Source organism: Leucoraja erinacea, chromosome 8 (assembly GCF_028641065.1).
Source record: "Leucoraja erinacea ecotype New England chromosome 8, Leri_hhj_1, whole genome shotgun sequence".
Taxonomy (NCBI): Eukaryota; Metazoa; Chordata; class Chondrichthyes; order Rajiformes; family Rajidae; genus Leucoraja; species Leucoraja erinaceus.
In genome coordinates, this window is record NC_073384.1 from 37,724,286 (window position 1) to 37,751,819 (window position 27,534).

At 43.4% G+C, this 27,534-nt stretch overlaps 1 protein-coding gene across 1 annotated transcript in view; it reads left to right on the forward strand.

The window, feature by feature from the left end:
• LOC129699571 (zinc finger protein 292-like) overlaps positions 1 to 27,534 on the forward strand; it is a 136,071-nt gene that overhangs the window by 45,035 nt on the left and 63,502 nt on the right. Inside the window, exon 3 of the mRNA XM_055639495.1 lies at positions 7,373 to 7,451. Coding sequence (XP_055495470.1) covers positions 7,373 to 7,451 — 79 coding nt within the window. The remainder of the gene's footprint in view (positions 1 to 7,372; positions 7,452 to 27,534) is intronic.

Below are 27,534 nucleotides of genomic sequence, written 5' to 3' on the forward strand. Positions count from 1 at the left end.
CTTTACAGGCACATGAGACGCAACAACAATGACAAACAAATATATAATAAATTAATCATTATGTTTTTTTTCAGAATGTTAGTGTAATTCTGTAACTCCTTTGTCTTGAATGTTCTAAACTAAACGTAAACTAAACTTATAACTGAGTTACTATCTTAGTAATCCTTGGACATGCACATCAAGACTCTTCTGTTCCTTAGTAGTCCAAGGGTCCCTAACATTCATGGCATTCGTATTACCTTTATTTGCCCTAGTGCATCACACCTGCCATTGCTTTGCCCAATTCATTATAACTTTTCATTATATCCTGTAGCCGAACGGTATCCTCGCTATTTAAAATTCTTTGTCAGAATCCTAGCAAGCTGTTCACTTGCCTTCCTTTGCAGGCTGGGATAGAACACATTAGGCTCCAAATATTTATCCATATCAGTCCACCAAGACATCTAATACATCCTCTTTTTTAATGACTATGATCACATGTTCTAGATTTCACTTTCCCACATCAACACAAAATTCTCCAATTGAAATGTGCTTCTCAGTTAATGCAGGCAAGACGTTTTGATTTAAGAGTTAGAGCACATTCTCTAGCCCTATGCACAAGTTGCTCCTCTGGTGCTACACTTGCTCTGATTACCTAACCGTTGTATAATAGTGCACTTATTGTGATTTAAAAAAAATCTAGTTTTCCAATTCTCAGAAGAGTGACTTTATCTCTGAAAGACTGTGCTGTGGTGAATTATATTAGGACTGTTGGGACTAATTATATTAGGACTGTCTGAAGAAGGGTTTCGGCCCGAAACCTTGCCTATTTCCGTCGCTCCATAGATGCTGCTGCACCCGCTGAGTTTCTCCAGCACTTGTCTACCTTATATTAGGACTGTTATTGGCAGATAATGGTTTATTTGTTGGTGATTTTGCTATCTTCAGTGTTGTTTTAACAATAAAGCAATACTAATTCATAAGTTGAATGGGAATACTAGGAGGAAGCTGCCTTGCCCTCGCTTCACTTGAAGTCTCGAGATTTTGTGGTTCTGCCACTGAGGTTGAGGACTCTGAAGGCCACTTCCTTCTACCTGTATGCGACTGTTCTGCCATGTTGCTTGGTCATGCTTGGTCATCTTGTCCCTTTACCGGGGTTGTATAGTAGCCATTAGAATATTTGTAACATAGTTGTTTGATGATTTTGTAACATGGTTTGGGACTGCGAGCAGTCTTATCAACTAACTGCCGAGCTCCCACAACTGTGGCTGGCAACCTGCCATGAAACTAGCGCACCAAAAGGGGGGAGAAAATCTTCCTGGATTTTGACACCTGCGTCCAGAACAGCCCCCCCCCCCCCCCCCTTACTGCCTCGGCGGTGCTAACCGGGCCGGTCTGGCTTTCGTGTGGTGTGGGAGGAATTCCAAACCTGCACCGTCTCAACATCTTCCTGTGGCCTTGGAGCTTGGAGCTGATGAAGTCTCCTTTCTCTCGGAGGGAGAAGGTTTTCCAACATCAAAGACTGCAGGCAAGTCCCTTTCATTGCTGGAGAAGCAGAGGAACAGCTGGGATTGTCTGTGAAGGTCTGCGGCTCGCCGGGGATCGCAGGGGTGCCGGTCTAGCTGGGCAAAGAGGTGGAGACGCAGCAGCTTTGTGGGGGAGCCGCCATTATCAACGTCCGAGGCAACATCACTCGCTGCCTCTCTCGAACTGTTCCATATTTGTGTTTGGACACTGGCTTTGTGCCATTTTTGACTGTCAGTACCTGTATTTTGACTGTCAGTTATGTTTTTAAGTTTGTTCAATTGTAGTGCCTGAGACCATGCCGGGTCAGTGGTTCTGGGGAGCCGGGGCCTTCCAGGAGCTATGCTCATGCAGCTGCTTCGGCTACTCCTCTTGGGGCCTGGTTCCCCATGAAGAACCTGCCCTTTGAACATGGGGTAAGATGTTACTTGCCCCCCCCCAGATCAACCAGGAGGACTGCTCGGCTGCCGTGGCGTGGCGGCCAAGCCCGCAGGTGTCCTGTACGTGGGTAAAGAAGGGGGGGGGGGGCAAGGTGGCAAAGAAGATGAAGCACCTGGGGAACAAAACCCCCAGGGACAAGAATGATCCACCCATCCCATCACCGCCCGTTAAAGAGTCCGCGAGTCCCATAATCCATCCGGGGGCGGGAGGAGGTGGTGCCACAGAGGAAGGTTGATCAGGCGACCCCAGAGTCTGTAAACTCCTCTACATCGAAAAAGAGAAGGAGGAATATCTCTAGGGAAGAGCGGAAGGGGGACGAACAGGAACCCTCCAGGGGGGAGGGGAGTATTGTGGTGGAGGAAGATTCCCGCCCTCTGGTTCGGGGCCCCGGTCCCATGTTCTGGGGAGGGTGGCGTTGGGGACCACTCGGGTGATATGGAGCAGGGGGAGATTCCTGTTGGGGAGGGAATCCTGCATCAGGCACCCGAGGAAGCCAAGGAGCAACCCACCCACGATGAGGCGCAGTGCAGTCCGACATTGTCAAACTTTGAATTCTCACTGCCTGTCCCTCTTCGTTCGACAAAAACCTTTAAAAAATCTCTCTCTGTCTGTCTCTGTCTGGCTGTCTGAAAACCTTTAAAAAGTTGCTTCGAAATCTCTCTCTCTCTGTCTGTCTGTCTCTGTCTGGCTGTCTGTCTGTCTCTCTCTCTCTCTCTCTCTCTCTTTCTCTTTCTCTGTCTGGCTGTCCCTCTCTTTCTCTCTCTTTCTCGTTCTCCTTATCTCTCTTTATCTCTCCTTCTCTCTCTCTCTCTCTCTCTTTTGCTCTCTTTTGCTCTCGTTTTCTTTCTCTCTCTCTTTTCACATGTGGCAGATATGAATCACAAGAGTGAACGTATAAAGGGCCTGTACGGTAAGTCCTTTAGAGAGCGGGGAGGGGGAAAGAAGGGGGGGGGGGGGGGTTCTGAAAACTCCAACGAGCCAATTAAAATGCCCGGTCAGAAAAAGAGATTGCCTACGGCCACCTCGACTACCTATAACTACATGGCGACCCCACTACCACTGCGCTATGAGTTCAAAATAACCATGCTGACCAATTTTTACTCGCAGAAAATTTTCCAGCGTGCTGAAAAATTTTCCTCGACCAAACTAAGGTCGCGAGTATGCGGGAACTTCTCTCGAACATGAGGGAGAGTTCCAATGACCTCCTAAGACCACGTGTCGACCATGCTGCGAGTTTGTGGCGAGCGCAAACTCTTCTAAACTCACAAATTAGGTTGCCATAATGGGACAGGCCCTTGACTTGCTGCAGCTTTATAGGCACATTAGATGCAACAACAATGACAAACAAACATATAGTAAATTAATCGTTATGATCTAGTTTATTCAGAATGTTGGTGCAAACCTGCCATGTCTTCATTCTTGAGTGTTCTAATTACCAAACGAGGTTGTAATGAATAAATCGGCATGCTCTCCATCGTACAGCTGAAGATGTTCGATAGAATATCTGGCGACATGCAGAATCTTCTCAAACTTCTGAGCAAGTACAAGCAAGTTGGGCTTTTTTTTTTATAGCATTGATGTATTGGGCTCAGGACAGATCATGAGAGATGTGTGTGCCCAGGACCTGGAAGCTGTTTTGGTTCTCTTCACTGCCATCCTGCCAATAAAGATAGGTGTATGGCTTTCACTTCATGAAAGAGATCTAGTTAAGAGTTATAGACAATCTTGCAGACTGTATAAAATTTTCTTCTGTGGAATTAAAGCAATATGATGATGGAATATGCTTGAATTAATGCTTGTCTGTGGATTTGCCTGTCACTTGGTCATAGAGTGTGCTTTTAAATCCATTGCTAGCTTGTGAGTATGAATAATTTGCAGTTATTAGGGTATTGTATATTTGAATGCCTTCCATTTAAAACAGTTAATGAGCTGGTAACCAGTGGATGTAAATTGAAAAAAAACATCAAAAGAACATTGGAAGAGATTGAGAGAGAGCTGCGCTCAGAAGATTTATTAGTCATGTCTGCAATGCCAGATTTTAATGGTGAAAACAGAATCTTTGCAAAGGCAGGTTCAGGAAAAATGAAGAAAAGACAAGAATAAGTCAATTCGGTATTCCTAAAAACGCAAGGAATCATGGGATTTTTCAAAGGTAATTTGAGAATTAAAAAAGCGAACGGAGTGCCTGGTAGCGGGGGAAAGCGGGGTGTAACAGCGAGAGAGAGGGGGTAGATGCGAGTGAGAGACAGGGAGAGACGGTGAGAGGTTTCAGGTAGACAGACAACCACTGGTAAAGCTGTGGCTCATTGCTTCTAGGAGAATCGTGAAAATGTTCACAATCAAGGGAATGCAACTTCAGAACCCCCTCGTCTCGACCTCGCTGGAGATTTTGGCGGGTGCAAGGAGCAAATTGCATTCAGTGAACTGAGTGTTCTTACCATCCTCGTCATACACCGGCGTTTTGTGAGGGTGGTTGGATCCCGGGATCGAGCAGTCAGCGCCCGACAGGTGAGCGGCCATGGTAGCTAGTGCCTCTTCGCTGGAAGAACTGACACCTCCACTCCCCGGGTCGGGCACTGCCTCCTGGATCTCGCTGTTCGGCGGCGGCCGACTAGGATTCCAGAGCATCGCTGATGCCTCACATCAGCTCCTGATCCCCCGCCGCTTGACCGGATAATGTGACCGACGTTGATTGAGCTGAAGCTGGGATTCAACCACTCTCACAAAACACCGGTGTACGACGAGGACGTTAAGAACAGTTCACTCAACGCAAACTTTAGGTCATTTGTTCCTTGTGCTCGTGGAAATCACCGCTCCCATCCATCCCAACCACGGCGCAAAAGTCTAATGTGTAGAAAATCTGAAGGAGGGTCTTCTATACAAAGGTTCGCAGCCAGCGAGGAGGGGAGTTGCCAGCCCCAGCTCGACTCTGCCTGTCCCGCTGGCGGGGGCTGGCGGGGTTGAGCTGGAATTGGTGCTTCTTTTCCGCACCGCCTGCGGGCCTGGGCCGCCGCTGCGACGGGCCAGCGCCCTGCCGGGACAGGCAGAGCCGAGATGGAGCCAGCGCATCCCTCCGCGTTACACCACTCCCGGACGGGACACTCAGTAGGGGACGGGAAACAGCCCAGCGGCGGCTGGATGGGGACGATCGGCAGGTCTGCACCCATGCAGCGGCACGGCCGCCGCGAGTGTTTAGCCCGAGCGACCTATGACCTGTGCATGCGCAGCCGGAATACCGAACTGGCTTATTCAACTGGATAGTTGAGCCAGTCAGCCAGTAGTATGGTTTGAAGGCCCTTGTTTTGTAAAACACTATTAAGTTTATTTATTCTGACTGTTACAATATTGAAATTAAACTTTGCATGAGATGTTTGTTACTCTGAATAGAGGATAATCAGCATGCTTGTCATATAAATACAGTGTTTATTTCTCACACAAAACGACTACATTCTATTATAAATCTTGTTTTTGTTAGTTTTCAATATTGTTGAAATTGTGTTGATATATTTTTGTATGAGAAACAGAGCTGCACTCTGCATGGAGGATAATGTTTAGGTATCAATTTTTTTTGTAAAACTAGGTAAAGGACCGTAAACTATTTTAGGCTACCATTTTTTTTTTGTTGCTTCAATGGTTATTTTTTAGGCTCTTCTAAGTGTATGTGGCCAATGTGGGCTTGTATTGAGTAGGGTGACTCAGCAGTGTCTGTCTTGAGTGAATTTGCATTTTATATCCATATCCCTATTGTAAATTAATGTGCAAGATACACTGCCATGTTACAGTCAGATATGGCATATGTTCTCCAAGTTATACAGTCCATTTTTAATAACTATCAGCCTTTGATAGGGTAATGATTAGTTCATTTTTAAAAATGGTGTTAAATATTCACGAAAGTATAAATTTTGTGCTTAAACCCCGAATTTTATTTTCACTTTGGATTTAACGATCTCAGAAAATCTAATTATTTTGCTTAAACCAAAATATAATTGTGGTAGGAAGGAACTGCGGGTGCTGGTTTAAACCGAAGATAGACACAAAATGCAGGAGCCCCTTCTTCAGACTGAAAGTCATGGGAAAGGGAAATGAGAGATATAGAACAAATGAATGAAAGATATGCCAAAAAAATAACAATGATAAAGGAAACAGGCCATTGTTTGCTGAAAAGCTGGTGTGACTTGGGTGGGGAGGGATGAGAAGAGAGAAGAAATTCAGGGGCTACTTGAACGTAGAGAAATCAATATTAATTCCCTTGAGGTTGTAAGCTGCCCCAGCGATATATGAGATGCTCTTCCTCCAATTTGCGTTCAGCCTCACTCTGACAATGGAGGAGGCCTAGGGCAGACATGTCAGTGTGGGAATGGGAAGAGGAATTAAAGTGTTTAAAGTAGCACGAGTATGTGAATGTAGACAAAAATGCTGGAGAAACTCAGCGGGTGCGGCAGCATCTATGGAGCGAAGGAAATAGGCAACGTTTCGGACCAAAACCCTTCTTCAGACTGATGTAGGGTGTGGGGGGGGGGGGGGGGGGGGAGAAGAAAGGAAGAGGATGAGCCAGAGGGCTGAGGGAGAGCTGAGAAGGGGAGGAGACAGTAAAGGGTGCCTGAAATTGGAGAAGTCAATGTTCATGCCGCTGGGGTACAAACTAACCAAGCGAAATATGAGATGCTGCTCCTCCAATTTCCGGCGGTCCTCTGGCCATGGAGGAGGCCCAGGACAGAAAGGTCGGATTCGGAATGGGAGGGGAAGTTGAAGTGCTGAGCCACCGGGAGATCAGGTTGTTTATTGCGGACCGAGCGGAGGTGTTCGGCGAAGCGATCGCCAAGCCTACGCTTGGTCTCACCGATGTAGATCAGCTGACATCTAGAGTAGCGGATGCAATAGATGAGGTTGGAAGAGGTGCAGGTGAACTTCTGTCGCACCTGGAACGACTGCTTGGGTCCTTGAATGGAGTCAAGGGGGGAGGTAAAGGGACAAGTGTAGCATTTCTTGCGGTTGCGAGGTAAAGTGCCCGGGGAGGGGGTAGTTCGGGTGGGAAGGGACGAATTGACCACGGGGTTACGGAGGGAGCAGTCTCTGCGGAAAGCTGACAGGGGGGGGCGATGGGAAGATGTAGCGAGTGGTGGGGTCCCGTTGGAGGTGGCAAAAATGACGGAAGATTATTTGTTGTATGTGACGGCTGGTGGGGTGGAAGGTGAGGACTAAGGGGGACTCTGCCCTTGTTACGAATGGGGGGGATGGGGAGAGAGAGCAGTGTACGGCTGGTAGGGTGGAAGGTGAGTCCTATTTTGAGGTGAACCTGGTATTTTGGTTACAGTATCTGCAAAGGTCTAATCATATACATTTGGAGCTCTTAGAAAATATTGTCTGGGCAAATCTATTGTATGTGATCAATTAAATAATTCAATTTTAATCTTTTTAATCCATTCAGGAGCTGTACTGAGCTTTTGCTTTGCCTGCCTGATGAAGTTCCAGACACACTCTGGGAGCAGTTTCAGGCCTGCGTACAGGTAAGTTGAGCTGATTGTGAACCATGTGCTATCCAAACATTCCACTGTCCAATCCTGATAAATATGTTACTAGGCAATTTTTTTGGAAATTGCAAAGAACTGTTGAAGGTATTTTGAAAATGTACATTTTAACACAAAAGTGACTCGATTCAGTTAGTATTTAATGGATTCTTGTATGATCTTTGCATTAATGTTCCCATTTCTCTCTTGAAAAATGCAATGTTTCACATGTTAACATACTGAGCTATCTTAATTAAAACGAGACATTGATAGTTTTTTACAGGCAAATATTGATTGCCTCTTGATCATATGAAGCAAATTATATTATTGTCGTTCCTTGCATGATGAACCAAATGTATTTCCTTTATGTGAATAATAAGGACTAGGGAGAGTACTTCCCAAATGAAGCTAGGAACTATTTAAAATCATAAGGACATTTTGTGGTTCTCACTGAGAAATTCCAAAAGCTATCTTGTGAAATTAGCCACTTTGTGAATGTGAGTCACTTGCCACAGAATGCCTATCGTCCATTCTGGCCCTTTAATCACAATGCATATGTTACTGATCAGCGATGTCCATGCCATCCCCAGGATGTTCAGCGATGTCCATGCCATCCCCAGGATGTTGATGTTGGAGAATTTGATAATGGGTGTATTACTGAGTATCACGGGGAAATGCTAGGTGCCTGTGTTAAGGTTAATTTCTTAAAGACAGATAACTCACAAGGGTTAGGTAAACCAACACAAACTTTACTGATCATCAGCCGGCGAGAGTGTCAGGGATACAGAGTCAAGTATGCAACAGACACTTAACTCTCTCTGAGCCAAACACTCTAATGAATGAAGACATACAGCATATTTTATAGTATTTTGGAAATGTAGTCACATGTTTATACAGAGTTGCAGCAATAACGTTTAACACAAATCAATCACAGGCTGTACCCATTCAAAGTATACTTGTCACTAGTACAATACTTGTCATCTTGTGGTCATATCGATCACAAACTGTTGATCACAAACTTTGAAACAACAGGAACTTAGTCAAAAGCTCAAAATTTGCAATTCCGTCTTAACAATGTAATCATCAATATCAGTAGAATTTAGAAGATTGAGAGGGGATCTTATAGAAACTTACAAAATTCTTAAGGGGTTGGACAGGCTAGATGCAGGAAGATTGTTCCCGATGTTAGGGAAGTCCAGGACAAGGGGTCACAGCTTAAGGATAAAGGGGAAATCCTTTAAAACCGAGATGAGAAGAACTTTTTTCACGCAGAGAGTGGTGAATCTCTGGAACTCTCTGCCACAGAGGATAGTTGAGGCCACTTCATTGGCTATATTTAAGAGGGAGTTAGATGTCGCCCTTGTGGCTAAGGGGATCAGGGGGTATGGAGAGAAGGCAGGTACGGGATACTGAGTTGGATGATCAGCCATGATCATATTGAATGGCGGTGCAGGCTCGAAGGGCCGAATGGCCTACTCCTGCACCTAATTTCTATGTTTCTATGTAACAGCCAGATAATTTCTGTTTACAGAAGCTACAGGAAACACATCCTCTCTCACTATTGTCAATCGTCTTTTTCTTGGGTATAACAGGAAGCACTATCAGAGCAACTTGAATGCTGGCCTCCATCTTCCTGATTCCCACAGCTTTGCAACTTCAGCTTATTCAGAACCCAAAAAAGTCAAGCTAATCCTTTAGTTAATAAAATATTTTGCACTAGAATTTATTATTAACTAGGATATTCTCACCTGTTGGACAAGATTATCATTGCTTGATATTTGAGTATTGAGATTGCTACCAGCCATTTGGCATCCTGAGCTAAGCTGTGTTGCATGCAGACATGACTGGTTCACCATCTTGGGCAAAGCAAAATATTATGGGGTTTGTAGACCTGACAAATGCAAGACGATAAAAATATTAGATCATATTTGTCTCTGGGGAGGGGAAGGGGAGCTGATGTTCTGGGTTGATGCAAACTGTAGCTAGATGCTATGTTCATCAGCTAACATTTCTACTCTCTACAGTATTTACAACATGGCTGAAATTAGTTGGTGTAGGATGTTGCCCTGATGAAATTATGTACTGATGTTCTGGAGTGGAGATGATTAGTCTGCAACATTCACAAGCATCCATTCTTTTGGACTTCAATTTTACAATGTTTCCTCTTTGCCACAATTCCTGGACTAATAAAACCAATAATGAAGTAGAAATATGAATTGAATTCCATCTTTGCAGCCAGTGAATTTAAACTCTGTTAATTAGATACATCTGGGACTAAAAAGATGACAGCAAGCAATCAAAATTCCCAACACTTGTGCAGTCTATATATGATTCCAGATCTATAGCATGTGCGTGTCCTGTGAAATGATGTCGAAAATGGCTGTTGTATCAGGCCACTAAAACAAAGCAAGTATTGTGGTAGACATGTTAAAACCATCTCCAACACAGTCGAACATGCAGAGTCCTAATGAATATCTGCAGGCTTGGACCTGAATGAAGAGAATCTGACTGGTAGGATGGTCCGCTAACCTGATAGTGTATTTCTTACAGAACTGTAATTTTCAGCCAGCTTTGTGGACCATGTCCACAGCTCAGTAGGAATATCCACAGCTCAGTCACTGTGTAGACAATCCCCCATCTTCAGCCTGAGGGGCTCCCCCATTATTTTCAGTATCACTTTCATGATAAGTGATATAGATTAAATAACTCAAAACTGAAATTCTGTGACATTGTCGATCAGCAGCAATGGAATTGTATTCTGCCACATCTTCAGAAATTATGGTCTTGAACACCCGGTATTCTACCAATACTAATGAGCTAGACACTTGTATCTGCTTCAGTGAAAACGGTTGAATATTTCAGCTGCAGCATCAGAAGTATCAAAAATTGGAATTCCATCTTACTGAAGTTACTGTATAATGCAGCATGTTACGTATGCCAAACAGTGAACTAACAACTCTGATCAAAGCTCTGCAGTCCTGCTGAAACTAGTTTTTAATACTGATGCAATATCTAATGACTAATTGGAAGAGGAGGCTCTAGAAAACTTTTTTTGTAATTGCAAACTTCACAGCAAGTGCCAAGTAAGTCTACCATCTTGCTGCCAGAAATTCTCAGTGGCTGATTAATCTTGATCCTCTCCTGTGTTTTTGACCATCATAGAACCAAGTTTTCAAATATGTGATATTCAGAAATGTCTGAATGCATTAGATCCAGTAAATGTCGTCTCAGATGTAGTTTTGAAGACTTATAATCCAGAACTAACTACGTTTCTGGGCAACTTCTAGTTACAACTTTGACATTTGGTACCACAAACAGAATGCTGAAGGAACTCAGTGAATCAAGCAGCATTCTCCCCCTCATACCCCCAATCCCCCATTTCATACATTTTGGATTTAAATTATAATAGTTTTTGTTTTATCGTGAAGTGGCTATATTTTAAGCTCTTTAATTTCCAAAATTCGGCCTTCTAATTCAGGGTGAATTGCTTTTGTAATTTTTTTTTTAATTCTATTTAATGCTCGCAGATATTAAACTTTCCATTTAATCTTTTTAGACCATTTAGTTAGTGAGTTGATAATCTTGTCGACAAAACTGTTATGGTTGATTCGATCAAGAGTTGATGCAATAGGTCACTAAATTATAAATAAGGAGGATCTTTACAATTATATGTTGAAGCAAGGTTCATTAATTCACTGAATTAAAGAAAACCATTGTACCTCAACCAAATAAACAGTGTGGCATTCTGTGTTTAACAGATAGTCTGCCTATGGTGTTGGTAACTGTAATCTGCTTCAAAAGAATTATCTTCTAAACTACATAACTCTTAATTTTTATTAAGAGATTATTCTAAATCATTCACTAGAAGGAATAGTTTCTAATTATCTGCTGTATAAAATTATTAGAACAATTGATTGCAGGAAATCTTAGATTGTTACAGCAAGAAATGCAGTGGTTTATTGGATTGTCATCAGCTCTTTCGACAAGCATTCCAGTTAGTCCCACATCCTTGCTTGTTTCTTTTTGAATTTCTTTATAAAAGCTCCAGTTATATCTGTGTTCCTCAGCTTTAGTGCCAGCCACTCGACAGAGAAAGGACACAATGCTGGAGAAAACTCAACAGGTCAGGCAGCATCTCTGGAGAACATGGATAGGCAACGTTTGGGGGAAGAGTCTCGATCCGAAAAGTCGCCTATCCACCACTAAATTTCTAAATTTCTCCCAGTCCTCTGATTTGCCGCTTCTTCTGGCTAATTTATATGCCTCTTCTTTGGCTTTAAAACTATCCTTGACTTCCCTCGTCAGCCGCAGTTGAGCCGCCTTCCCAGTTTTGTTTACTTTTATTTTTTTCTGCATCTGCAGTTCTTTCTTTCTACTCAAGACTGAGAGATGTTTTGTTTAAGTTTTTTGAAGGGTACAGAAATAAAGTAAATAAATAGCGATGAGTTGTTCATTGAAGATGTGCCTTATTTTTCTCATTTCCCTTTTCTCATTTCGAAAAGGGGAATAATATGGAAAATAATAGAGAGATTTTTTTTTGTTGGCTTTAAAATAGCAATGTAAGCTTTTAAAGAGAGGAAATTGAGAAAACAAAACTAAGAGTTCGGGGTGACAGTAGAGATAATGAGTAGAGTTCAGATTCAAGGCACAATAATTAGCAGGTGCTGGTGTCTGGAACAAAATAAATCGCTGGAAGAATTTGTGGGTCAACCAGCATCTGGATGCAAAGGGGGAGTCAGAGTATGGAAAATTGGTATGAGTACAATGTGGAAGGCTCATTTTCAAACACCTATTGGGGCATTAATGGCACATGTAAAAATAAATGTGTACAATCTAATGGCAATGACAGAGTTGTAGTTATGTGAGAGCAGTGTGGCGGGGTATGGAAGAGACCCAGAGTCTCTTCCATACCCCGCACCATTGCTCTCTCTCGCCATCCCCGCACTCGCAACAAGGGCAGAGTCCCCCTAGTCCTCACCTTTCACCCCACCAGCTGGCAAATACAACAAATCATCCTCTGCCATTTTTGCCACCTCCAACGTGACCCCACCACTCGCCACATCTTCCCATCTCCCCCCATGTCTGCCTTCCGCAAAGACCGCTCCCTCCGCAACTCCTTTGTCAATTCTTCCCTTCACTCTCGCACCACCCCTTCCCCAGGCACTTTTTACGTTGCAACCGCAAGAAATGCAACACCTGTCCCTTTACCTCCCCCCTCGACTCCATTCAAGGACCCAAGCAGTCGTTCCAAGTGCGACAAAGGTTCACCTGTATCTCCTCCAACCTCATCTACTGCATCCGCTGCTCTAGATGCAAGCTGATTTACATCGGTGAGACTAAGCGGAGGTTGGGTGATCGTTTCGCCGAACACCTCCGCTCAGTCCGCAAGAACCTACCTGAACTCCCGGTGGCTCAGCACTTCAACTCCCCCTCCCATTCCCAATCCGACCTCTCTGTCCTGGGTCTCCTCCATTGCCAGAGTGAGCAACACCGGAAATTGGAGGAACAGCACGTTGGAACCCTGACCACGAGGAACAGTGGAGGAAGAGACTGACTTTGGTGCCTTCCCACACAGTGGGAAACTTTGATTCTGCTGTGTGGGGATGTTTTATGTTAAATTCTATAGTGTGTTGTGTTCTTTATTTTTATTGTATGGCTGTATGGGAATTTCATTTCACTGTGCCATCTGGCACACGTGGCAATTAAATGTATCTTGAATCTTGAATCATATGAATCATCAACCCTGGGTAGCCTGTGTCCGGCGGGCATGAACATTGAATTCTCCCAATTTTGCTAGCCATTGCTGTCTCCTCTCCTTCGTTAACCCTCGAGCTGTCTCCTCCCATCCCCCCGACCTTGGGCTCCTCCTCATCCCTTTTTCCTTCCTTCTCCCTCCCCACCCACTATCAACCTGAAGAAGGGTTTCGGCACGAAACGTCACCTATTTCCTTCGCTCCATAGATGCTGCTGCACCCGCTGAGTTTCTCCAGTATTTTTGTGTACCTTCGATTTTCCAGCATCTGCAGTTCCTTCTTGAACACGAGAAGACTTCTTTGACTGGTATTGTGTAATGAGAAATGTGGTTCATTGATAATAAATGAGACAATGGAGAAGAATGTTCCTAATATGATAGAAATTTATATAAAGTTTCAAAATTCAATCTGAAACAAGTCTTGTATCTGAATAACAGAAAATATGAAGACATGAGCAATGAGTTGGCTATGGTGGTCCAGCAACATATGTTACAAAATATATCAAATTAATACATGGTTTAAAAAGGAAAGTATAACACTTTTAGTTAAAAGAAGGACCAATTGGAGATAGACACAAAAAGTTGGAGTAACTCAGCGGGACATCTCTGGAGAGAAGGAATGGGTGACGTTTCGGGTCGAAACCCTTCTACAGACTGGTTAGGGGTAAGGGAAACGAGAGATATAGACGGTGATGTGGAAAGATAAAGAACAATAAATGAAAGATATGCAAAAATATAATGATGATAAAGGCAACAGGCCATTGTAAGCTGTTTGTAGGGTGAAAATGAGAGGCTATTGGGAGGGGGAGGGATAGAGAGAGAAGCAATGCTAGGGCTACCTGAAGTGCGAGAAATCAATTTTCATACCACTGGACTGTAAACTGCCCAAGCAAAATATGAGGTGCTGTTCCTCCAATTTGCAATTAACCTCGATCTGACAATGGAGAGGACCGAGGACAGAAAGGTCTGTGTAGGAATGGGAAAGAGAATTAAAGTGTCCAGCAACTGGGAGATCAGGGTGGTTCAAACGGACTAAGCGAAGGTGGTCCGCGAATTGATCGCCCAGTCTGCGTTTGGTCTCGCCCATGTATAAATGTCCACATCTTGAACATCGGAGACAGTAGATGAGTTTGGAAGAGGTGCAAGTGAACCTCTGCCGAACCTGAAAGGACTGTCGCTGTTCCTGGACAGTCGAGGGAGGAGGTATAGCGACAGGTTTTGCATCTTCTGCGGTTACAGGGGAAGGTACCTGGGGAGGGGGTGGTTTGGGTGGGAATGGATGTTAACCAGGGAGTTGCGGAGGGTATGGTCTCTGCAGAAGGCGGAAAGGAATGGAGATGAGAAAATGTGGCTCATGGTGGGATCCCTTTGGAGGTGGTGGAAATTTCGGAGGATTATGTGTTGTAATGTGGAGATATTTTCCAGCTTTGCAACCAAAAGAAACGGAAGGTAGTATTAGATTAGAAAAGGCTTATTGTCAAATAAACCAATAAGATTAAGGGTTTGATAAGTTTCAGAATTCAGGCAAGAGTACAATACTTTGTTGACCTGTGAAAAACAAAAAAAATATAAGAGCCTCTATCAGTGCATAAGAATTAAAGATTTAGCAAAAATTATGGTTTCATCTGAGCTATGATGTCACATTAGGGAGTAATGAGATGGCAACAAAATAGAAATACAGAATTTTTTTAAATCTTAGAAATTATGAGATATATCAAGGATTGAAAGAAATTGGCATCAGTAAAAGCCAATAATATTGTAAGAGGAAGTTTGATATTTCAGAACCAAATAACCTGCTTTCTAGGTTTTGAAGGAGTTGGCAATTAATTGGTGGATGCACTCGTTGTCGGCATCTCGTTTTCTTACAATATTTCTGGAGTCATTCAGCCATCGTCAATAATCTCAGATCAAACCACCAGTCCCATTCCCTTCCTTATTTCTCTGGAACTATTCTCTCACATATTACTAAAGCTTCGTAGATTTTAGAACAATTTGGAAAGTAGCAAATGTCATCCATTGCCTAAAAAAGAGAAATAAAACCAACCCTCAAAATAATAGAATACTTAGTCGTACATTGGTCTAAGGCAAAATACTGGAACCGTTTATTAGGGAACTGATAACAAGCCAGTTGGAAAATATTTATGGGATTGGACAGGGTCCATACAACTGTTGGTATTTTGTGACATTGCACCTGCAGAACAGATAGGCATGAATCGACGAGCATGGTGCATTTGGATTTTAAGAAGGCCTTTGATAGGGTGCCACATTATTGGAGCATGTGGTATTGGGGACAATTTCCTGCAACGGGCTGAGGATTGAATAACAGATAAAAATAGATGATAGCAATAAATTGGTTATTAAGTCGTGGGTGGGGAGGAGCAGGGGATGAGATCCTGGGTGTTACAGATGTCCATGTTGGAGCCCCAGATATTCTTAATCGATATCATTGGTTTGGATGAGGGTTTCAAGAATAACATTATCCAAGTTTGCTGATATGCAGTTGGGTAGCATTGAGGAAGATGCAGAGAATCTACAGTGGTGATAAAAATGATAAATTGGCGAGCACACAGCAAATTGAATGTAATCTAGGAATTTGTGAAGGCTACATTGATTAACTTTTTAAAAGCTGCGGTAAATTAAAAAGGTGTTGATATTCAAAGGAATCTGAGAGCGGAGGGATGTCCTTTTGTGCAAATCGGTGGAAGTTGATATGCGGGTTTTTATCTTTTTGTGCAATGGCTTTGAGGACAAGAGCAGAGACATCATACTCCAACTAAAAAGGTCCCATCTGATGAAGGGTGTATTTGTGATGCCATGACGTTAAGGCGTTTGTGATGCCATGAGTGACACATTGGCTCATTATTTCTGTGAATTTGCAAGCACACTTTCATCATGGCTCAGACATTTACATTATTTGAAAGGACTGAAATCTACCTGATTTGAATGGATCCTGGAGTCACGGTGATGAATGTCAGAGGTCCCAATGCAGCATTTGGTTATGGTTAATTATGTATGACTCTAGTAATCCAATTGTTCTGCATTGGTAGTTGACCCATTGGCCATCTGATGCTACAATGCCCTCCATAATGTTTGGGACAAAGACCCGAACATTTTTGTGTTGTATGTCTCTATGACATACCAAGAGTATAACGTCAAGTCAAGTTTATTCGTCACATACGCATACGGTAGGCCTTCTCATCGTTATCGGAGATTCGGACCACCGTGTCATCAGCAAACTTGATTATTGAGCTGGAGCTGAACAGGGAGTACAGTAGGGGGCTGAGGACACAACCCTGGGGGGATCCTGTGCTCAGGGTGAGGGACGTCGACGTATTTCCTCCCATCTTGACTACCTGGGGCCTGGCAGTGAGAAAGTCCAGGACCCAGACACACGGGGGTGTTCAGCCCCAATTCCAGTCTGGTGGGGACTATCGTGTTGAAGGCTGAACTGAAGTATATGAACAGCATCCTCACATAGCCCCCCTTCTGGCTGTCAAGGTGAGAGAGAGCGGTGTGCAGAACCTGGAAGACCGCATGGTCTGTGGATCTATTCGGACGGTATGCGAATTGTAGCGGGTCCATGTTGCGAGGGAGGAAGGCGCAGATGTGTTTCTTGACCAGCCTCTCAAAGCATTTCATGACTACCGAGGTGAGGGCCACCAGACGGTAGTCATTCAGACAAGCTGGGGAGGCATTTATTGGTACAGGTACAATGATGGATCTTTTGAAGCAGGCAGGGACCAAGGACTTGGCCAGGGAGAGGTTGAATATTGTAGTGAGCACCAGAGCTAGCTGCGTAGCACAAGACTTAAGTACTCGCCCCGAGATGCCATCTGGGCATACAACTTTCATTGACATGGGGCGTGTTGGTCGGTGTGGACAAATTGGGCTAATGGGCCTGTTTCCACGCTGTATGGCTCAATAGACAATAGATGCAGGAGCAGGCCATTTGGCCCTTCGAGCCAGCCTATTCAATGTGATCATGGCTGATCATCCCCAATCAATAGCCCGTTCCTGCCTTCTCCCCATATCCCCTGACCCCGCTATTTTTAAGAGCCCTAGGTTCTTGAAAGCATCCAAATAACCTGCCTCCACCGCCCTGGGGCAGAAAATTCCACAGACTCACCACTCTCTGTGAGAAAAAGTGTTTCCTCGTCACTGTTCTAAATGGCTTACTCCTTATTCTTAAACTGTGGCCTCTGGTTTTGGACTCCCCCAACATCGGGAACATGCCGGGAATTAACCGTGTAAACCTACGCTGCACTCCCTCAATAGCAAGAATGTCCTTCCTCAAATTAGGAGACCAAAACTGCACACAATACTCCAGGTGTGGTCTCACCAGGGCTCTGTACAACTGCAGAAGGTCCTCTTTGCTCCTATATTCGATTCCTCTTGTTATGAAGGCCAACATGCCATTCGCTTTCTTCACTGCCTGCTGTAGCTGCATGCTTACTTTCATAGACTGATGTACAAGGACCCCCAGATCCCGTTGTACTTCCCCTTTTCCCATGTTATGTTTGGGACACATGGGTTCACAGGCGTTTGTAATTGCTCAGGTGTGTTTAATTGCCTCCTTAATGCAGGTATAAGAGAGCTCTCAGCACCTAGTCTTTCCTCCAGTCTTTTCATCACCTTTGGAAACTTATTGCTGTTTATCAACATGAGGACCAAGGTTGTGCCAATGAAAGTCAAAGAAGCCATTCTGAGAATGAGAAACAAGAATAAAAATGTTAGAGACATCAGCCAAACCTCAGGCTTACCAAAATCAGCTGTTTGGAACATCATAAGAAGAAAGAGAGCACTGGTGAGCTTACTAATCGCAAAGGGACTGACAGGCCAAGGAAGAACTCCACAGCTGATGACAGTAGAATTCTCTCTATAATAAAGAAAAATACCCAAACACCTGTCCAACAGATCAGAAACACTCTTCAGGAGTCGGGTGTGGATTTGTCAATGACCACTATCCGCAGAAGACTTCATGAACAGAAATACAGAGGCTACACTGCAAGATGCAAACCACTGGTTAGCCGCAAAAATGGGATGGCCAGGTTACAGTTAAAGTACTTAAAAGAACAACCAGAGCTCTGGAAAAAGGGCTTGTGGACAGATGAGACGAAGATTAACTTATATCAGAGTGATGGCAAGAGCAAATTATGGAGGAGAGAAGGAACTGCCCAAGATCCAAAGCATACCACCTCATCTGTGAAACACAGTGGTGGGGGTGTTATGGTCTGGGCATGTATGGCTGCTGAGCATACTGGCTCACTTATCTTGAATGATGATACATCTGTTGATGGTAGTAGCATAATGAATTCTGAAGTGTGTCCTATCTTCTCAAGTTCAAACAAATGCCTCAAAACTCATTGGCCGGCGGTTCATTCTACAGCAAGACAATGGTCCCAAACATACAGCTAAAGTAACAAAGGAGTTTTTCAAAGCTAAAAAAATGGTCCATTCTTGAGTGGCTAAGTCAATCACCTGATCTGAACCCAATTGAGCACGCCTTTTATATGCTGAAGAGAAAATTGAAGGGGACTAGCCCTGAAAACAAGCATAAGCTAAAGATGGCTGCAATACAGGCCTGGAAGAGCATCACCAGAGAAGACACCCAGCGACTGGTGATGTCCATGAATCGCAGACGTCAAGCGGTCATTGCATGCAAGGGATTTGCAACAAAATACTATACATGACTACTTTCATTTACATGACATTGCTGTGTCCAAAACATTATGGTGCCCTGAAATGGGGGGGGGACTATGTACTGCTGTAATTTCTACATGGTGAAACCAAAATGTATAAAAATGGCCTTCATTAAAATCTGACAATATGCACTTTAACCACATGTGATTTTTTTTCTACTACAAATCTCAAATTGTGGAGTACAGAGGCAAATAAATAAATGATGGGTCTTTGTCCCAAAAATTATGGAGGGCACTGTATATGGGTTGAAATGGACTATTTCACCAATATTAGATAAGGTGCTTCTATATCTTTTATTTGTGTTTTTGAGCTTGTTAACGTACAAAACATTTAATTCCCTCAACCATTTTTTGTGTCTGTCCCAAGTTCTCTGAGGCAGATCTTGCATGTGACCATGCTCTTTGGGGAGTTGGCATCTCAGCCACTCTCTCCCTTCCTGCCCTAACTATGATTCACTTAACCCCAATGGTATTAGTATTTGGTATTGATTTATTATCTGCCAAATTATACCCAGATACAGTGAAAAGCTACGTTAATGTGCTATCCAGTCACATTATATCATAAATGAGTACAATCAAGCCATATACAAGTAAAGCAGGCAGTTCAAAGAAAAAACTACCAGAGTACATGATAGTTTTATAATATTACAGCTTTACGGTTGAAGAAAAAGTCCAATGGGATCAGTTGGAAGATCAGGACTACACCTATCTTATGGAAGGGTGATAACAGTGCAGTAGAAGCTGTTCTTGAAACTTTTGTGTAGGAAGGAACTGCAGATACTGGTTTATATTGAAGATACAGACAAAATGCTAGGATAACTCAGCAGCTCAGGCAGTATTTCGAGAAAAAGAATAGGTGATGCTTTGGGTCGGAACCCTTCTACAGAAACTGGTGTTCTGTTCTTTCAAACTTTCGTATCATCTGCCTGCTGGGAGAGGGGAGAAAGATAAAGAGACGGGTGAAAAAGATCCTTGATTATGTTCGCTGCTTTCTGAAGGCAGTGTGATGTAGATGAAATCGATGTTGGAGAGGCTTTGTGTGATGGACTGCAAGACATTCACAACTGTCTACAATTTCTTGCGGTCTTTGGCAGAGTTTTGCAAAACCAAACTGTGATGACTCCTGATAGGATGCTTTCTATGGTCTGTAGAAATCTAGATTTTGGTAAAAGTCATGGAGTGATGCTGAATTTCCTGAGGGAACAGACTTCGAATGGCTCTCTTGGCTGTAACTTCAATGTGGTTGTGCATGCCCTGCCTTCAAGATAGGGAATATGATATGTTTGTGGCTGAGAGTTTGGGCTTCATATAAAAGGAGAGTGCTGTACCAAATAAGAGAGGGAAGACAGGTGGAAGGGAATCACGGTATTAGATATAGATGAGCTTTTGGATCTGCACTGTCCATCTTTAGATTTGCTAGCATCGATTATATCAGCATCTTTGCAAGAGAAAGGGAAGTGTGAAACTAGTATCTTGGAATATATCGAATGATATGCCTGCTTGTATAACTGAACTCCTTAAAGCTCCATTGATAATATAAACTGGGTCCGTTTCTCAAACAGACTTCTGAAAACATCCCATTGTGTTCAGTGCTTCTCATGTTGATGTTGGCCTTGTCTAAATTTAGTATCTTTTAAGCTGTTCTTTTCTCTTTCCAAAAACAACCTTAATTTCTGACACATTATTATCACAATTGGTTAAAAATTCACACAAAGCGGCAAAGTACATCTGCCAAATATTTATCAGGAAATCTAATAAGGCATGTTCCTTATTGTTTCAGGGTATATTATTACAGAAAATTATTTGTCAATACAAAAGTATTGTACTTCCAATAAAATCATTATTTTTGCTACATCCTTGTCTAGTTAATTCATTTACTACATCACTCCTGCCACTAAAGAGCCCATGTAAAACTTTCACCATATTCTTAACTCGTCTTCTGATTATTAAGAAATTCAAGCAAGAATAGGCATCTCATCCTGAGTACCTGGTCCATCATTCTTTCAGACAAGGCTCTGTATGGCACCTTGTCTACTCTCCTCCTGCCTGTGTTTATTTCCCTTAATTCTCCTGGTATGTAAAAATCTTAAGGATCCGCAGCTTTCTGCATAAAATCACCTGTTGAATCCCAAATTAACAACATTATTCTGAGATTCTTCCCCTTGGTTGCATCAATGAGGTTCCCCCATATCTTTCTAAACTCCAGCGAGTAAAGGCCCAGTGCCGTCAAGTACTCATCATATGTTAACCCACTCATTCCTGGGATTATTCTTGTAAACCTCCTCTGTACCCTCCAAAGCCAGCACATCCTTCAGATATGGTGCCCAAAATTGCTCACATTACTCCAAATGCGACCTGACCAGCACCTTATAGAGGCTCAGCATTACATTCCTGTTTTGTATTCTAGCCCTCTTGAAATAAATGATAGCATTGTGGTTTACCTTCCTTACTACCAATTCGACTTGCAAATTAACCTTTTGGGAATCCTGCGCTAGCACTCCCAAGACCTTTTGTACCTTCTGAATTTCTGGATTCTCTCCCCATTTAGAAAATAATCTACGTCTTTATTCTTACTATCAAAATGCATGACTCCTCATTTCCATCTGCCACTTTTCTGCTAACTCTCCCAACCTGTCCCTTCTGCAGAGTCCCTGTTTTCTCTACACTATCTGCCCCACCACCTATTTTTGTATCATTTGCAAACGTGGCCATGAAGCCTTCAATCCCCTCATCCAAATCATACAACGTGAAGAGTAGCGGCCCCGCCACTGATCCCTGCAGAACTTCGCTCATCCAGAAAAAGCCCTCTTTATTGCCACACTTTGCCTTCTGTCATCCAGCCAACCTGCTATCCATGCTAATATCTGCCCTTTGATACCATGGCCTCTCACCTTCCTTAGCAGCCTCTCGTGTGGCAGCTTATCAATGTCTTTCCTGATGATGAAAATCTAAGTAAACAACATCCACTGACTCTCCTTTGTCTCTCCTGCTATTTGCTTCTTCAAAGAATTCCGGCAGATTCGTCAGGCAAGATCTCCCCTTCACAAAACCATGCTGACTTTGGCCTAAGTTTTATCATGAACTTCTATGTAACCTCATCCTTTGTAATGGACTCTAAAATCTTACCAACCACTGAAGTCCAACTAACTGGTCTACAGTTTCCACTATTCTGTTTTGCTCCCTTCTTGTGCAGCGGGGTAATATTGGCAATTTCCATTAGTCTGGAAATTAGCTTTTGCAATACTATCATCACACACAGGCAGATGGCTGGTAAAGGATTGCATTCTAAAAGCCTGGGTACATGTTGTAAATTCACCTTTTCAGTCTGATGTATACGTGTGCCATTCGAGAAAGCTGAAGGGAGTTAAAAGATTTCATTTTTTGACAATGAAAGGCAAATAAATTGGAGTGGTGTTCACTAATACCTGTGGAGCCAAATAGCAGCTGAGGCTTAGCTTGTTATCTCTGTTCCCCGTAAGTAGCGGTATCTTAAGCTTCGGAGAATATCCAGACAAAACAATGCACAATCTTTTGGAGCATTTTGGTCATGAACACGAGGTGATGTGAGAGCTAATGGGTACAGCTAATCCCATGCTTTGCTGTCACCATAGCAACACGGATCAATTCACAGATTGAACTGGTCTCGGGTTTTATTTCCAAAATATCTGTCAGATTGGATTCTCAGCCCTGTGAATATAAATATGTATTGCAACTGTTTGAAACAGCAGATTCATAAAATGGATTTTAGTTTATTTGGCTCTAATACGAAGAATCCCCAAAAAGCATGCTAATCGGGCATTTCAAAGAGTACTTTGGTTCCTTTTTTTGATTTTCTTATTCACTTCAAGCCCACAGTCATTTCTTCCCTGCAAATTGGTGCTACATTTTCTCCTTTGGACCAGAGTGAAATGAGTCCAGGTTATAAAATTGATTTAAAAGTTAAAAAGTATTCAAACAGTGTCCATTTTGGTAACAAACTTGCTTATGCCAGGGGTCTCAGCTCAAAATAATATTTTTGGGAAATTTGAAAGGTCAGAAATGTCATTTTATAGAGCCATACTGCACTGAAGCAAACCCTTCAGTCCACTAAAACAGCTGACCATCAAATAATTACCTGCATTTATCCCATTAACTTACACTTAGTCCATGCTTTGCTTTACCTTGGAAATTTCACTGTTCATCCAGATGCTTCTTAAATGTTTGAGCGTCTCTGCCTCCACCACCTTCTCGGCCATTGCGATCCAGAATGCAACTGGGTTGAAAAAGTCCCTCTTTGCCAGAGAAGGTAGTTAAGGCAGGTACAATAACATACAAAATACATTTGGACAAGTATGTTAATAGGAAAGGTTTAGAGGGATATGGCCAAAATGTAGGCAAATGGGACTAGTTTAAATAGGGCATATTGGTCAGCAAGGATGAGTTGGGCCGAAAGTGCTGTGACTTTAACTTAATTCCTCGAGTTCATTCTAAACTACTTACTTCTCACCTTAAACCTATCCCTTCAGGTCTCAAGACACCTCTGTCAAGGGAAAACATTTCTTGCAATTCCCTTGTAATTTTAAATAAATCTATCAGCTCACCTTTCGGTCTCCTCTACTCCAAGGAAAACATGCCCTGCTTAGCTAGTCTTTACTTGTAACTGAAATATTCCGACCTGGGCAACATCCTGGTGAATCTCCTCTGCTCCCACTTCAGTTATATCATTACTATCTAAATGGCATCAAGTTGGGAAAAGGGGAAGTACAACGGGATCTGGAGGTCCTTGTACATCAGTCTATGAAAGTAAGCATGCAGGTACAGCAGGCAGTGAAGAAAGCGAATGGCATGTTGGCCTTTATAACAAGAGGAATCGAATATAGGAGCAAAGAGGTCCTTCTGCAGTTGTACAGAGCCCTAGTGAGACCACACCTGGACTATTGTGTGCAGTTTTGGTCCCCTAATTTGAGGAAGGACATTCTTGCTATTGAGGGAGTGCAGCGTAGGTTTACAAGGTTAATTCCCGGGATGGCGGGACAGTCATATGCTGAGAGAATGGAGCAGCTGGGCTTGTACACTGGAGTTTAGAAGGATGAGAGGGAATCTCATTGAAACATACAAGATTGTTAAGGGCTTGGACACGCTAGAGGCAGGAAACATGGTCCCGATTTTGGGGGAGTCCAGAACCAGGGGCCACAGTTTAAGAAGAAGGAGTAAGCCATTTAGAACAGTGACGAGGAAACACTTTTTCTCACAGAGAGTGGTGAGTCTGTGGAATTCTCTGCCTCAGAGGGCGGTGGAGGCAGGTTCTCTGGATGCTTTCAAGAGAGAGCTAGATAGGGCTCTTAAAAATAGTGGATTCAGGGGATACGGGGAGAAGGCAAGAATGAGGTACTTATTGGGGATGATCAGCCATGATCACATTGAATGGCGGTGCTGGCTCGAAGGCCAAATGGCCTACTCCTGCACCTATTGTCTATTGTCTATTATCATATTTTTCCTCAACTGTGCCGACTAAAATTATACATAATGTTCCGGCTGTAGCCTAACCAAAGTTTTCATCTTGACTAAAGACCTCCTTGCATTTACATTTGATGCCTTGGCTAATGGTATCCTTTAAATATGCTGCCTTCACCACATTATCCAACTGTCCTATGACCTTCAGGAACCCTTGCATTGCACACCATCATCCATCTGTTCCCAACTACTGTGTGTGGCCTTTCCATTCATGATACCTCCTACCCTTATTCGTCGATAATGCACAACTTTGTCAGGATAAAACTTTATCTGCCATTGCCCTGCCAAACTTACCAGCTGATCATTATCATGGTGTGGCCTATGTTGGTACTGAACGCAATCAACAACACCACAACTTTCAAGTCATCAGCAAATCATAACTCTTATATTGGCATCCAAGTTAATGTATATACCAACCAGCAGAAGGATCACATTGCCAATCCCTGTGACACACCACTGGTCAGAGGCTTCCAACATTAAAAATAAGTGCAAAATTGAAGCTTATAGAATTGGGAGTAATTTACTGCCATGGGTTGAAAATTGATTTGAGGACGAAAAATAAAGTGTAGGACTAAATAGGTCTTTTTCCGAGCGACAGGTAACGGCTAATGGTATGCCATGGGGGTCAGTGCTTGAATGCTGCCTATACAATATACATCAATGAGGGAACTGAATGTGATATTTGAAGGAGGGTCTCAACCCTTTTCTCCAGAGATGCTGCCTGACCCGCTGTTTTATTCCAGTATTTTGTGTATATCTTTAGTGTAAATCAGCCTTTGCAGTTCCTTCCTACACAGAAAAAATATAAATCATCATATTATTTAAATGGCGGTGGATTTGGAATTGATGCACAAAGTGATCTTGGTGTTCCTGTACGTCAGTCACTAAACAGACATATCATAAAGCAAGCAGCTGAAATGAGAAATGGTACACGGGTTTAGCAGTTGGACATGGTCCACAAATTATGGCTTTGTTAGCATCTTTTATATTCTGAGAAATGAACAAATGAGATGCTGCCTGAGTTACTCCAGCACTGTGCGTCTATCTTCAGTATAAATCAACATCTGCAGTTCCTTCCTACACAAATGATAAAATTGCAAATTGGGGATGCTCAAGATCCTAGAGTCGTAGGAGTGTAAACATGAGAAGGTTAAAACCTGATGGAGACAACAGACAAAGGATGGAAGACGAGGCTATGGTGGAGTTCAAAAATATGTTGCTCAACAGAGAAGCACAAAAGATAGATGTATGTGCTTATCTGAGTTAGGGGAATGGGGGAGAATAATTTTGGGTGATTGTCAGGATTATATTCAGTAGAAATTAAGAGTGTCTGGGAGTGAACATAAACCAAACGTAATGTTAGGTTAAACTAATCTCTGCCTGAACGTGATCCATATCCCTCCATGTGCCTGTCTAAAAGTCACTTAAATGTTACTATCATATGTGCTTCTGCCACCAGCTCTCTGTGTTTAAAAAAAATCGCCCCACACCTCTCTCAAACATTCCCCCTCTCACCTTAAAAAGGTTCTGACTGTCAACTTTGCCATGCCTCTCATAATTGTGCATACTTCTATCAGGTGCACCTCAATCTCTGACACACGAGAGCATGTTGAGATGGTTCTATTGTGAAGCAATTGGGATGTGGTTGAAAATTTCAATAGATATGCTGGGCAGAGATAGACTTAAATGATGTTTATAATTAGAACTGATTGTGATGATCATTATCAAAAATCTATCTATATCATGAGAATTTTATTTTGGTGTCAAAATGGTACCAAGCTGTGAAGTTTGGTTTCGGGCCTGTACCTGAAGGATGGTTTGTTGTGCGGAAGAATTTGAGCTGGTGCTGTCGCTGAAGACGATGGCTTCGTCCAGAAATGTTTTATTGAAGGAAACTTATCAGTTCTAACATTTTTGGAGATATTGGAGGGATCAGCAGAGGAGCTGGCAGTGGAGATGGAATTTGGTATTATCTTGTATGGAAGCTGGTGCTTGGATGATATTTCTGAGAGGGTGGTAGCATTGATAGAACAGGAGAACATTATCACTGATTGTCAAGATGAGTACAATCCTACTGAGGTGTTGGAGGAACCAACATGGGACAGTCGTACATGTCAAAGGTTGCCAGCATGTTAAGGGTCACTTGAATGACATTTATGTATGGTTACAAGAGTGGAAGGAATTGAAGGGATTTGGATGTTAAAGCATGGTTTGGATTAGCACAGATCTGGGAGAAGGCAGCTGTTCTGTAATTTTGGAGGTAAGGGAAGATTCTTTTTACATCAGCTACCAGCTGTAAATGGGAATTAGTTTTAATGCTGTGATAAATCTAACAACTTCACAATTGCTAATAAGTTTATTGTTAAATCTTAAGCCTAGTAGAGACATCAGTTTTAGCAAGTCCGGTTATGGAGCAAAATAAATGGTTCAGCAATAAGCGAGTTCGGTATTCCAAAAAACGCAAGGAATCATGCAATTTGTCAAAGGTCGAACCCACCCCGCCCCCTCGAGTGTCCCAACCCCGCCTGGGGGGCGGCTGGAGACATCCGGACTAACGGGATGCCGGCCCCCAGGCCCAGCCCGGAGAAGCGCCAGCCCCAGCTCACCTCCGCCTCTCCGGCCGGGCCAACCAACAGCCCGGACCGACAACATCAGCGGCCACAGACCTGTAGAGCCCACAGACCCACAGCCAGCTCCAACTCCAGCCCAACTCCCCTCCAACTCCAGAGGAACCCGCTACTGGATGGGCTGCTACGGCGACAAGTGCCAGTTCGCCCACGGCCTCAGCCACTACAAGCCGTACCTTGCACACCACCGGCTTCTGCCTCTACAGTACCCACTGCCACTTCATCCACAACCCCGAGGAGGAGCGAGGGCCCCAGCCTTGCCTGCACCAGAGCGCCAACCTGGGCTCAGCCTCCTCCGGCCCGGCGCTAAACTGGGCCGCGCTGCGGGCGGCCTTCAGCCCCAACCTGGAGTTAGAGCTGGCCAGGACTCTGTGCTTGGGGCTGGGCAAGGGAGGGGGTGGTGGTTGCTGCTGCCGCTAGCACCACCATCACCAACAGTAACCGCAGCTCCAGCGGGCGCCTGGCCTTCCATGGCCGTCAGGAGCCCATCCGCAGACTCTCCGACCAGGACG